This window comes from Myotis myotis, unplaced genomic scaffold (genome assembly GCF_014108235.1).
Source record: "Myotis myotis isolate mMyoMyo1 unplaced genomic scaffold, mMyoMyo1.p scaffold_m19_p_19, whole genome shotgun sequence".
Classification (NCBI taxonomy): Eukaryota; Metazoa; Chordata; class Mammalia; order Chiroptera; family Vespertilionidae; genus Myotis; species Myotis myotis.
In genome coordinates this window covers 31,116,598-31,130,149 of record NW_023416323.1, presented here as the reverse complement: position 1 = coordinate 31,130,149, position 13,552 = coordinate 31,116,598, and the positions used below count along the sequence as shown (strand labels likewise).

The following is a 13,552-nucleotide window of genomic DNA, read 5'->3' as shown; positions in this document are numbered from 1 at the left end:
ACATGTCTCTGGGATTGTCTTTCTCCCCTTTTGATGGAGCAGAGAGCCCTGAGCCAGAGGCCAGGCCTCGAGCATCAAGCTGCTGGCTCTGGAAGAGGAAGAAGGGACTCATATCCTTAAGTCTCCCCTCAATTTTAAAATATATCCTTTTGTTGAAAGTATTACATATGTCCTCTTTTTTCCCTATTGACCCCCTCCCTTTTTCTTAACATTAGAGGATTCTCAAACATTAAGTTCAGTTTCTACAAACTTTAGATAAATGACTCAGAATGCTGGCCGCTTGTCAAAACGACCACTTGTTCTGCAACAGTAGTGGATAAATCACAAGAAAAATTGCAACTCTGTGTGATAAATTTGTTTGCTGCACTTGAGCTATGTTTATCAATGAATTACAATTCTAGTGAGAGACTGACCTCCATTCAATTATCACTAAACAGGGGAACGATTCTTTCAGTCTCTAAAAGCACTTCTTATAATTTCAGATTCTTAATGTGTTTGTATTTTATTTATTGACCCAAAGGAAAGTTTGAAGCAAAAACTGGTCAGAGTGCTGGAGGAAAACCTCATTTTATCTGAAAAAATCCAGCAGTTGGAGGAAGGTGTTACCACCTCAATTGTGAGTGGGCACCAGCCCAACACTTACGGTAAGTTCAGGAAAGCAGTGTGTGGTGTGTCCTAAGACAATTGTTTGTTTATAGATGATGCAATTAATAAGCTTCATTATCTGAAGCTCACATGGCTACCTAAATGAAAACCATCATCGTGCCTCAGAGAGTTGTAATGCAGGTGACTTGAGTTATCAGATGAAGCTCTTTGTCATTGTAAAGCAAGTACAAATGTTGTTACTATTTTTCAGAATGATACTTTTTTCTGATTATAGCAGAAGATTGTGTTCTTTATAGAAAGTTTGAAAAAATATAAGAAAAATAAAACTCCACTACCCAGCAATAACTACCATTAGTGTTTTGGTATATTTTCTTTCACCATACTCCTATACATATATTTTTAACTCAAAATTAAAATTTGTGTCTTGGTTTTAAAAAAATAATTCAATACAACAAAATGCACACATTTTAAGTTTGATGAGTTTTGACAAATATATACACTCATTTAATTTCATCCTAATCAAAAAACAGAACATTTCTGTTACTCCAGAAAGTTCCCTTGTGCAGTTTCCCCCACTCTGTACCCTAGGACAATCGACAATTTGATTCTACACCCTAATGTTGTCAATTTAATAGAATAGGCCAAGCATGTCACACTCGTGGCCGGCGGGCTGCATGTCTTAAGTGAGTCTGACATGCTTGTTATAGGCATTTACTACAATGTCACACAAATGTGCCTTATTTATCTAGTCCTCTATATAGTTGTTTTTAATGTTAGCGATCTATAATAATAAAAGCATAATATGCTAATTAAACCGGACATCCTTCTGGACCACCTTCTGGACGAAGCCGGGGCTGCAAGGGAATCCCAGGTCCTGGTGCCAGCAGCCAGGGGAAGGAAGGTCTACTCTTGCACAAATTTCATGCAGTGGGCCTCTAGTTATAAATAAAGCTTCCATTGTTTATAATATAAATAATTTTAAAGAATTCCCAGCCTGGCTGGTGTTGCTCAGTGGTTATGCATCAACCCAGGAACCAAGAGGTCACCTGTTCAATTTCTTTTTTTTAAAAATATATTTTATTGATTTTTTTTACAAAGAGGAAGGGAGAGAGATAGAGAGTTAGAAACATCGATGAGAGAGAAACATCGATCAACTGCCTCCTACACATCTCCTACTGGGGATATGTCCGCAACCCAGGTACATGCCCTTGACCGGAATCGAACCTGGGACCTTTCAGTCTGCAGGCCGATGCTCTATCCACTGAGCCAAACCGGTTTCGGCCACCCCCGTTCAATTTCCTGGGCAAGGCACATGCCTGTGCTGCAGGTTCAATCCCCAGTAGGGGGTGTGCAGGAGGCAGCCAAGTAATGATGTTTCTCTCTCATCAATATTTCTATCCTTCTCCCTTCCTCTCTCTCTAAAAAAATCAATAAAAACATATAAAAAAAAAAGATTTTCCAAACATTCAAAAGACCTGAAATGAAAGAAAAGACATTAGAGTGAAAATGCTTCTCTGAGATTGTCTTTCTTCCCTTCTGCCAGAACTGAGTGTCCTAATATTTATAATATAATAAATAATGCAGCTAATAATATCTATGTACACAAATCTTTGTGCACATTTCAGACTATTGTCCTAGGGACATTCCTGTCAGTAGAATTAGTGGGTCAAAAGATGGGTATATTCTTTTTAATCTTTATCGTTGAAAGTATTACATATGTCCCCTTAAGATGTGGACATTTTTGAAGCTTTCATTATACATTGCCAAATCACTTCCCAAAAAGGTTTTTTTCAGTTTACACTCACATCAGCAATGAGTGTATTTGAGTGCCCTTTTCACTCTATCCTTGTCCCCACTGGGTAGTTTTTAAATTTTTGCCATAGTTATAAGTGAAAAATAGTATTTCATTGAAATTTTGGTTTTGATTTGTACTACTTTATTATTAGCATAGTTTAGGCCTGTATTTTAGATAAAGTCTACCCTTGACTTTAACCCTCCAGCTCAACACCCCTAAGCAAACATTTCAATTTATACAAGGAACTTGATTTGGAAGTCAGCACTGAATTTCCAGAGTTCAGTCTCATCACTGTCTGATTTTACAAGCCTGAATAATCAAAGCATCTCTACTTACCTACTCTGAAAACAGGTGATTGTTCACTAGATACCTACTTTCAGTCAGCCCTGAGGCCCAGTACTGGTGTTGGCTTACTGGTGATAAATACAGCTATTGTAGCTCTGTTTTCCACCTTCTCAAATCTTACTGCTCAGAGTGTGATTCACAGATCAGCAAGCTTGTTAGACACGTAGACTATCGGGCCTCACCTCAGACCTACTGCATTGGAGTCTGTTTTTTAACAAGATCCCCAGGTGATCTGTAAACATACTAAAGTTTCTAAAGTTTAAGAAGTACGGTTCTAGACTTCCTCAGGACCGCATGCTTCTTTTTTAAAAAATATATACATACTTTGGTTATTGATTTCAGAGAGGAAGGGAGGAGAGAGATAGAAACATCAATGATGAGAAAGAATCATTGATCAGCTGCCTCCTGCATGCTCCACACTGGAGATTGAGCCCACAACCCAGGCATGTGCCTGACTGGGAATTGAACCATGACCTCCTGGTTCATGGGTCGAGATGCTCAACCACTGAGACACACTGGCTGGGTGGAATTCAAGTGCTTTTACCTACCTCATTATTGCAGGCAGTGGTAATATATTTGGGGAACTACATATGAGTATCTTGGTTACAAATTCAGTTTCTCCAAGCGCTCACTGAGTTATTACTATGTGCCTGACACAGTTCTAGATGTTTTCACATACTCCATAGAGAGTGAAGCACATGTATTCATAAACTAAAATGGAGAATTCAGAGACCCAATAATTATTGACTAATTATGCTAAATGGGGATAGGTGTCTCATTGATGGCTTCTAATAGTGCTATGGGGCAGGGTTATTAGCTCTAGTGAACCTCAGAAAAATGAACTAACATGTGGTATTAAGTGGTTGAATTTTAATTCAGATCTGTTTGTTGCTAAATCCCATATTCCTGCCACCATATCTGCTGTGTCTAAGGGAAGGAATGGCGCGTGGAGTGTGGAGGCGGGTGCAGTGAGGGGGCCCCCATTCTTCAAGATGTCCTTAAGCTCTGCTCAAAGACCAGCTGCTTGGAATCCTCTCACCCATGGCTACTGTATTTGTAGATGATCTTCTGCGCAAAAACCAACAGCTGAACCTACAGGTGGCTTGCCTGAACCAGGAGCTTTCCCAGCTGAAAAAGCTGGAGGAGACAGTGGCCCTTCTCCATGAAAGTCAGAGGTAGGAGTGGGTCTACCTAGCGGGCTTCGAAAAGCAGGTGCTTACTTTCCTTTATCTCCTTTGTTTTACTGGCAGGTTAATATCTATATGCTTTTCAAATTAACTCCATGTTACACGTAAACCACTTGTTTCTAGGCCAGTTAGCTCAGTGTTCAAAGTGCTCTTCTTCAGGACACACCAGGGACTAACTGTCTTCGCTGGAATGGGTGGATTGTACCACCTCAGTACTAAGTAGTTTCTCTTTAGATCCTACAGGACCCTTGTTTGAGTCAGCTAGCATTTTTTTTTGTCACTATGTACCCCCAAAATCAGTCATCTGGCTCTTCTGGAAAATACCTGCCTGCTATTGGTCACAGAAAATACGCTGAGCCTTCAGAATAATAGAGAAAGAATCCAATGTCTGTGTTTTCTTTGGAAGAGCTCAGTAGCATCTGCCTCTTCAAAGAATAGTACCCTCAGGATGCAGGCTAGAAAATCCGAAGAGACCTCAACACTGTTGGTACATTTAGAGAAGCGCTGGACATTTTGATTTGACAAACACCTTTACTAGGACTTTCAGTGAAATTTAAATATAAGAACCCCATGCCCACATCTTCCGTCTCAAACTTCAATTCCTGATTTTCCTTGGAATACTTCATATTCAGAGGATTAGACCCAGGGCCATTCTGGGTGGCTTTTTAATTTTTTAAACTTTTCATTACAATTATTTCAAACATATACAAAAGTTGAGCAAGTAGCATAAAGTCACGGTTCTCAAACTCAGGTGTGCATCAGAATCACCTGAAAAACTTGTTGACATGAAGATTGCTGGGCCCCACCCCCAGGGTTTCTGTTTCAGCAGGTCTGGGCTGGGAACCAAGAATTTTCATTTCTCATCAATTTCCACGTGATGCTGTTTCGGGTGGTCTGGGGCCACACTTTGAGAACAATAGGGTGCATCTCTTTAGTGATGTACAGTAAAATTGCTATATTTTAAAGTAACTTGAAAATAATTTTTCTCTGTGTTAAGCCATCAATTCAATATACAGGTTCAATTTGTTTCAATTTGCTTTTGATTCACAGGAAATTTTTATTGTTATTTTGATTTAATTTTGTAAAAACATTTACATGGTCCCAAAGTCAAATCTACAAAATGAGATAAATTCAGATAAATCTAGCTTCCTTACTTGTCTCCTCTATCCTCTCCTTCCCTCCCACTAGCCTTCCACTGTAGGTGTGAGTGTGTAGAGGGGCACTCTAGTACATAGAAAGAGGCATAATGATACGTTAACAGTTTATCTTAGCAATCAGTTCACAGTGGTGTATAGAGGTAGCTCTCATTCCTTTTTATAGTTGTATTAGAGGCCCCATGCACGAAATTCGTGCAAGGGGCTCGGCCCTCGCAGCCCTCCTCGCAGCCCCGGCTTCGTCCGAAAGGTCCTCTGGATGGTCGTTCTGCTGTTCAGTCTAATTAGCATATTATCTTTATTATATAGGCTGGGACTCCATTGTGTGTTTAAGTATTCCTCTATTGATGGGTATTTAGGTTGGCAGTATTTTATAGTTATAAACAGTGCTGCAATGAATAGCATTGTGCATGCATCATTTTTACCTTTTTTGGGGGGGGGGGCAGTCTCTGATGGCTTTTAACATTACATGGTAATTCAGAGTCCAAAAGTATAGCCATGACCAGTACCACTAGTTAACTGCAGAGGCAGGTTAGATTAGAAGTAGAAGTTAAAATTTGGAGATAGAAATTGGAGGCCTGGTCAGGTGCCAATCTCCCAGTGCTTCTACTTACCTCATCATGAAAGTGCTTTGGAATGGAGAGAGCAATCACTGTATAAAATGTGAACTATGTTCCTGCTACAGTCAGTCTGGAACATAAACAGAATCATAATGAAGAAAGAAACTGTTGGCCTGCCTTTAAAATAACCCACTCATAAACTGGACAGTTCTTTCTATTTAAAGATGTTACTTTTTATATTTTATATTTGTCTGTAGCAAACATTACAGGTCTGAATGGCATCTACTTTGCTTTTATGATTTCATAACTGCCTTTTCCCCCGTGCCTCAGATCCCTGGTGGTAACTAATGAGTATCTGCTGCAGCAGCTGAATAAAGAGCAAAAAGGTTATTCTGGGAAAGCACTCCTGCCTCCTGAGAAGAATCATCGCTTAGGGAGATCATCGCCCTTTGGGAAAAGCACGCTGTCTTCCTCCCCACCAGTGGCACATGACACGGGTCAGTATCTAATACAGAGTGTCTCCAACTCTGTCCCAGAGACTAGTTTATGGAGCTAGCTAGCACTGAATACCTTCTCGGCAGCTTCCCTCTCAGCCACAGGGGACTCTCGGTGTCGTTTCCACCAGTGTGGTGGTATTTACCCACAAGATTAAGAAAACAAATCTTATTCTGATTACATTGTATTGGTCCTTCTCTTTATTTCTCTTCTTATCTCCTCCCATCAAGTCATTCTTTCCTTCTGCCCACAGAAATAGTTGGCACTTAGTCCTAGCATCATATCACATAGAAACATTTGGTTGAAAATGTCAAATAGGAAAAAACACTAGACATTTTCCCAAGTGTCACTTGAAACTGTGTGGTAGGACATTTAACAAGAACATCCATGACCAGGTGTGTTCTGTGTTAGAAGAAATTTCAGAGAATCCATATTGATTGGTTCGTCAAACATATTTTTAGTTTTCTTCCACCTAGTGAAAACGTAACAAGATCTGGTGTCTGCCCTGGAGATTCAGTCAGGGAGGAAAGCACAAACTGGTGTGATAGAGCTCCAAGCTTGGCATTGATACCAAACAGGTCTAAACAAAAGCCTAAAGGTGCCCTGAAAAGCAAGAGAGAGAGAGAGAGAGAGAGAGAGAGAGAGAGAGAGAGAGAGAGAGAGAGAGAGAGATCCATACCCTGGGGAATTGAAGGCGTCACTGAGGACTTGTTTGAGTGGAAGCTGCAGAAGAGTGGAATGGTAACATGCAGAGCCTTCTCAGGCCAAGAGTGGAAGAGCCTGGAGCCCCAGAGGGATCGTAGGGCAAGGAAGATGTGGGTCATGGTGCCATGAGTATATAAATGGGGGAGCAGTCCAAGCCTGGGAGGTGTGTCAGGAAAATGTCCCCTGAAGAAATGTTCTTTTAACTGAGACCTGAAGAATGAGTAGAAGGTTACCAGGCAAAGTACAGGGTCGAAAGCAGAAACAATGGGGAGAGCTGCGGAGAGAAACAGCACGTGTAAAGGCCATGAAGTGGGAAGGAATATGGTTCATGGAATTGAGGGGCTGAGAAGAAATAAGCAGGAGCGAGGTTGCATGGCTCCTTGGGGATTTTACACTGGGAAGGCAGCGGAGTGGTAGATTTGTGTTGGAGAAGCTGTCTTTGTAAGAAGAATGGAGTGATGATTGTGTGTGTGGGGGCGGGGGGGGGGGGGAAGCAAGGAGCTAGAGAGAAGAGAGAAAAGGCTGGTGAAGTCTAGACCAGAGGTGCAGCTTCTGGGTGTTAGCTTTGGGCTCAGCATGCACTGTACTCATGAGTACTCTGTATTTCAGACAGAGACACAATTTTTCTTTTAATTCTGATCGGTGGGGCATTTTAAAAATCAATGGGAAGAGATGATGAAAGTGGCTCTTGTCCACACCTTGTCCACAGGGCAAGGGTAGGGATTAAAGGTGTCAAGGGAAGGGCCAAAGAATGGTTGGGACTGTGTGAACTCAGCATGGAGAGGGGAGATCTCCTGAAGCAACTGGAAAATAGTGGAGAGGAATTCCTCACGCAAGGCCTGGCATTATGGGGAGAAAGAAGGAAACAGGGCCGAGTCCCCCGGCCAGCGCTGTGCCCCAAAGGAGGGCAGAGCCACTCTGACAGGTTTGGCCTTCCCACCAGCTGCATGCAGTTTGGAATGACCCTGACCACGCTTTCTTGCCCACGTGGCTTTGCTAGCAAGGGTACCCAAAGCTCTCCACCATGAGGGGGATACGGAGGATGGAGCAGTGATAACTAAAGGGTTGAAGGGCAGTTCGGTCAGTCACTGCCTTGTCACAGATTCTCCTGGTCGGCCTATGGGTCTTTAAGGCTCTTCCTGGCTCTGGGTGGGCCTTGATTTCCCTCAGGCTCCACAACCACTTTTCCAGAAGAGGGGGCTTTACTCCTACAAGGCGGAGTTTCAGGGCTCAGCCAGTTTTCTCTCTGGGTTCCTCCTCTAAGCCAGTGGTCGGCAAACCGCGGCTCGCGAGCCACATGCGGCTCTTTGGCCCCTTGAGTGTAGCTCTTCCACAAAATACCACGTGCGGGCGCACACATACAGTGTGATTGAAACTTCGTGGCCCATGTGCAGAAGTCGGTTTTCGGAAAGGAGATAGACGAAACAAGTATACAAGACGAGTGTGGATGGGAGCGTTGGAAGGGGTCGACCTCAGCGAACGTACCTCAGTCAGATTGAGGGCGTTTTTAGCAAAGGCCAGCTTAGGAGGACCCTAATTAAGTTAATAACAATGTACCTACCTAGATAGTTTACGTTTAAAAACGTCGGCTCTCAAAAGAAATTTCAGTCGTCGTATTGTTGATATTTAGCTCTGTTGACTAATGAGTTTGCCGACCACTTGGTCGAAGCCACACTGCCAGGCACAGGAGGGCTGAACTGCTGCTCCCCTACAGGTTGGATGGTACTCTCACTAATCACTTAATAGCCTGGACCAATTTGCAATCCAGTTAAATTCTTTTCACTAAGAGGATATTTTAGCAAGTGAAAGCCAGAGGCTTTGGCTTTCACTCCCATTATGCTCATGTAAGTAAGCTTACAATTCAAATTCCCCAAGGCTAGAGGAATCATTTTTACCGGTGGGAGAGGCAGAGCTCTCTGAAACTCTTCCCTGAGCGGTGCGAGGCGACTGGTCAGCCTAATGGGGAGGAGCCCACAGCTGTCAGCTGTTAGGCTAGGCTCTCCCGTGGCCAGGAGTTTACCCTCCACCCTTTCATTCCCACCTCCCTCCCCAGCATCCCTGTCCTGAGCCACACTATTTCTCTACATCCCCCACTCCCAAGAGAACTGCGTTCAAGGATGGGAGTGGATAGCCAGCGATAGAGCCTGGGGCAGGAACATCCCAGAATAGTCTGTGGGATGAGGGAATGAGCAGTTGCACTACTTTGTCATGTTAGCAGGACCTTTGAGCCTTTTTCTAGCTCCCTTGGGAGCTGCCCTCTCCTCTGAAGGCACTCAGTCCCATCCAGCCTGTTTGTCAGCAGGAAGAGGAGAGTTGGCCCCAAAGCCTTGGCCTTGTTATAACTCAGAGAGAAGAAAAGGTTAATCCAGAAACTCCCAGGAGCTAGAGAGGACCAGAGAGGCCCCCATCCTCCTCCCAACCTGGGATGTTGAACAGCGAGGGAGTCAGCAAGGAAGAGGCCCCTTCACTGTTGGATGCTCTGCTCCCCTGGCTGGTGTTGGGTGCCAGGCTCTATCCCTGGCCATCCAGTCGCGTTTTTGGTGATCATGCTGGGCATGGTTCTGCAACCCCCCACACCCCACCCCGCTCCACAGATGCCCCTTTGTTCTCTGGGCCTCAGTTTCCTCGGCTGTAAAATTAGGGAAGTAGACTACCCCCTAAGGTTCTTCCTGCACTTTCTGATATTCTGAAGCTGGAACCCAGAATGACTCGCCTTGGTAGCCCCCAGGATTGGGGGCCTGTCAGCAGGCTGAGACTGAGGCCTGGCACTGGGCCCCCTGCCAACACTTGGCCCAGGTCAAATCTGCTGTCTCATCCCTCCTCCTGCTGTGAAAGCAGAGAGGCCGAGACTGAGGCCCTAACTGCAGGAAGGCAAGTTGTGATGTTAGGACTCTGGGTCAGGGCTGGGGCAAGAGGCTCTGGATTTCCCTAAGGAGCATCGCTCTGTGCTGATGAAAGGGATGTGTTTGTCTTTTTGGGGACAGGGCCACCAGTGGAAGGATCAGCAATGCAAGAGGCAGGGGAGTGAATGCCAGGGGTCAGTGGGGTGTGAATGTCATTATCCCCATTGTCATATACCTGACCAGGCCATATTGATACAAAAGGTGTCTTTATTGAGGTCTGGGTAAGAATTAGGCACTTGGCCAGAGCAGCAGCTTAAATATGAGGCAAGCAGTCAGGGGTTAGCCATGCCCGGGGCTAGGTTGGGGCGGTGAGCCTATAGGCACAGACTCTCTCTCCCCAGAGGGACAGAAGTCATGGAGGAAAGAGGAAGGGGACACAGAGCAGTCTGGGTCAGTGGCCTGGTGGGCTGGCCTGTGGGGCTGGGCAGGAAGCTCTGGATGGCAGGTCCAGCAGGGAGGGGACCGGGCTCTCTTGCTCCACGTGCCCCTTGGGCCCAAGCCTGAGCCTCTGGCCGGGGCAGCCATGCGGGGGGGCCTTCCCAGGCCTCACTTCTTCACCTTAGTATCATAGGTGCCAGCATTCTTGTAGGCACTCACATAGCCACTGTCATCCAGGATGTCCTGCCGCCCGGCAATGCCCTTGCCCTTGCCGCTCTCGTCGAAGCGCTCCTTGTGGGAGCCCGTGTACTTGCTGGTGTCAGTCAGCCGGTCCACAGCGCCCCCTGTTTTTGCTTTCTGTTTGGACAGAGTTCCCCAAGGAGCACCTGGTTAGGGATCCCAGCCCTTCCCACCCCTAGCTGAGATTCCCCACACCCCCCAGTGTCTCCCTGAGACCAGCAGGGCACTTACAGTGACGCCCACATTGGCTGGTTCCTTGCCTGCTACCAACTGGCAGATGGCATCAAAGGCTTCCTCCTTGCTCTTCCCCTTGAATCGCTTGATTGCCAGCTCTTCCAGGGCCTTCTTGAACTCCTCATAGTTGATGACCCGAGCAGACTTCCCCCTGCCAGGTATGTGGACACCATGAGCTTCCCCCTTCTCCATGTCCTCCCTGCTTCCAGCCCCCCAACTCCCCACCTTCTGGGAACATCAGAAGCAGGGATCGCCTGGGAGCTCACTTGACTTTGGAGAAGACGATGTCCACATCAGTCCCTGTGACAGCCTTTCCGTCAGTCACCTTGCAGTCCTTGCATAGCTTGGCCCAGTTCTTGCCGTTCATCTCTTGCCCACTGGCCTTGGGGTCACCATGGATGGCAAACTTGCGGAAGCTCTCCTCCAGCCCAGCCACGTCTGTGCTCGCTGCCATGCCACCCTATAGGGACCCACCTTGGTCACTTTCCAGCCAAGCTATTCCTCCCCTCCCCAAGGCACAGAACATTACTGCCACTACCTCAAAACCTGCAAGGTCTGAGTTGGGGGCATTTAAGCTACATACCCTCAAGAGCTGGAGCAGGAGCTGCCAGCGGAGAGGGGCCAGCACTCGGTGTCTCCCTGGGCCCCTGAGCCCTGAGGGAGGGCCTCAAGAGGAAAGGTCCTATTGTTAATGCCAGCCCTGGCTTGGAGTGGAGTTCAGATGAAATCATGATGCCATACCAGGCTGGGAACAGAGTGGCACTGTCGAGAAAGACTGTGAGGGCAGCAGCTGGGACCATGGCTTTGTCTGGCCCTGGCACAAGGCCTGCTTGGGTGGAAGTGAGGATGGCAGATCAGGCCTCCCTCCTTGGGTGTTCCATGCCAAGCTGGGTCAGGGCCAGGCTAGGTTGCTAGTTAGGCAAGTATCTAGTCAGGACGGTGTCTTTGTCAGGGTCATGAGGATCCAGCAAGACCCAACCCAGGCTGAGAAGGGAGCCAGAGCACAGGCAGGGGTGCATGCCCTAGGCAGGGGTGCAGCTGGCCCAGCCGGGACCTTGTTACTATTTGCTGTTAAACAAAAACATGAGGGGAGAAGGAGCCTAGAGCTGGCCTGGCCACAGTTTGTGAAGCCTGGAAACGGTTGCTAAGGGAGGTGGTGCTACTTGGAGAATGTTGCTAAGGGCAGGATGGTGTCAGAGTGGCTCAGGGAGAAGCTCCCAGTGCTGCTGGGCTGGGCTGGGCTGGGGAACAGGGGCCCACGGGTGGGGCACCCCAGCACTCCCAGTGCCTGGGGCACAGCCATGGCTTCCTGGCCCCTTGCCACCCATTGGGGCTGTAACCTCCCAATTTGTGGAGTTTAGGAGGAACAGGAGATTGGGGGGCTAGCCCAGGGTAGGGGTGTAGAGTTACGAACCCCTAGAGGCATATTGGCAAGTGGGACTGTGGCCTTGGCCCTGTAATCCTCACACCTGCACTGCAGCATAGTTCCCCACCTTCAGCCCTCCACTGAGGCCCCTTGACCACACCCTGAGCACTGCCAACCAGCCCAGACTCCCACAGCTGGTGTACTCAGCCCTGGCCCTCCACACCCTCAACCTTATTCCCCCTGACTACACCCTTCACCTGGTCCTCAGACCTCCCTGACCACACCCACAGCCCTGAGACTGAGGGCTTGGACCATTCTCTCAGCATTCACCCTTGACATATATTATTAGCACTGTATCGAAGACTTCCCCAGTTATACCCTCAGCCCTGCACTGAAGGGTCCTCCCACACCCTCACAGTCCCCCTGCAGTCCTCTGACCACACCCGCAGTGCTCCACTGTGTAACCTAGCACAGCCCTGTAATGGTGCCTCCCTGACCACACCCTCAGTCCTGCATGGCAGCCGCCTCCATCCACACACCCACAGCCCTTCCGAGACCCTAACCAGAGCCTAATAACCCCCTCTCCACACACCCTCGACCCTGATCACATCCATATACTGCCCCCCCCCCTTGTCCACACACCCACAATCTCTGGCTACAATCTCAGCCCTACACTGAAGCCCCCGTGTCCATACCCACAGACTTGCATTTCTAGACTCCCAGGTACTATATTGACACCACTCCTGTGTTGAGACACCCCCCCCCCCCAAGCACACCCACCACCTCCACTCCAGTGGTATCTTCAGCAACCATCCTACAACTCTGCCTTTTATACTAGAGTCTCCAGTGACCATGGCCTGGGCCCCTCTTCAGCTACCATGGATCCATCTCTGAGTTGCAGTTTCTGGGCTGCTACAATCCCAGTCCTGCACTAACCTTCCCTCTTCCTACACTACAACCTCCCACCAGAGACCCCGCGTTTGGTTCATGAAGGGTAAGGTCTAGGGGAGCTTTCCTCCCACAGAATGTTTGTCCTGGGGGACTGGCAGGATCCTGCATCCAGTCAGTCTCACTCCTTTCCGTGGGAAGATGGATTCTTGGTCATTTCAGGCTGATCAGATAGAGCCGGGTCACAGGTTCTATCTAGTCCCAGGGGTCTGCAGGCCATGGATGGAGTAGCCACACCCGTGAACTGGGGCCACCAGCTCGCTCCCGCTGGGACAGCTGGAGTCATCAATCAGCCCAACATGGAGATGGGGGGGAGGGGGCGGAACGCTCGGGCCCGGGGCAGGGCAGCTCAGCTGGCGTCCTCAGCTCAGTATCCTCCAGGGTTGGGATCCCTTCCAGGCGCTCCCACCCCAGCCCCTTCCTCATCGTGCAGGATACTGATTAGGGTGGTCGGCGCCCGGGTCTCCTACCGACTTCTACCTCGTGGCTGCTCCTGCAGTGCGCGTTCGACGGACCGAAGGACACAAGAATGGACCCACTGACGCGGGGGACCGGGCGGCTCTGCAGCTCTGCTCCCTGCCGGCTCCGGGGCGGGACTGCAGCCCGGGCGGCTCCGCTGTATTATCCCCTGTTTCT

At 47.9% G+C, this 13,552-nt stretch overlaps 2 protein-coding genes across 4 annotated transcripts in view; one reads left to right on the top strand and one right to left on the bottom strand.

Annotated features, from left to right (window-relative positions):
• Positions 1 to 6,284, top strand: part of LRRC36 (leucine rich repeat containing 36) — a 28,824-nt gene extending 22,540 nt beyond the window's left edge. Inside the window, exons 9-11 of the mRNA XM_036346999.1 lie at positions 521 to 644; positions 3,807 to 3,921; positions 5,978 to 6,284. Coding sequence (XP_036202892.1) covers positions 521 to 644; positions 3,807 to 3,921; positions 5,978 to 6,203 — 465 coding nt within the window. The 3' untranslated portion in view covers positions 6,204 to 6,284. The remainder of the gene's footprint in view (positions 1 to 520; positions 645 to 3,806; positions 3,922 to 5,977) is intronic.
• A 3,655-nt stretch (positions 6,285 to 9,939) lies between these two features.
• TPPP3 (tubulin polymerization promoting protein family member 3) lies at positions 9,940 to 13,552 on the bottom strand. Of its 3 annotated transcripts, none has more exons than XM_036346713.1 (4): positions 13,397 to 13,552; positions 10,869 to 11,062; positions 10,600 to 10,753; positions 9,940 to 10,485 (listed from the first exon to the last, which is right to left on the bottom strand). In XM_036346713.1, the coding sequence occupies exons 2-4, from the start codon at positions 11,054 to 11,056 to the stop codon at positions 10,297 to 10,299; spliced, it is 531 nt and encodes a 176-aa protein (XP_036202606.1). In that variant the 5' UTR covers positions 11,057 to 11,062; positions 13,397 to 13,552; the 3' UTR covers positions 9,940 to 10,296. The 3 variants fall into 3 exon arrangements, with proteins under 3 accessions (XP_036202606.1, XP_036202607.1, XP_036202608.1); XM_036346714.1 differs by having other exon boundaries at positions 13,387 to 13,533; XM_036346715.1 differs by lacking the exon at positions 13,397 to 13,552 and adding an exon at positions 11,186 to 11,254.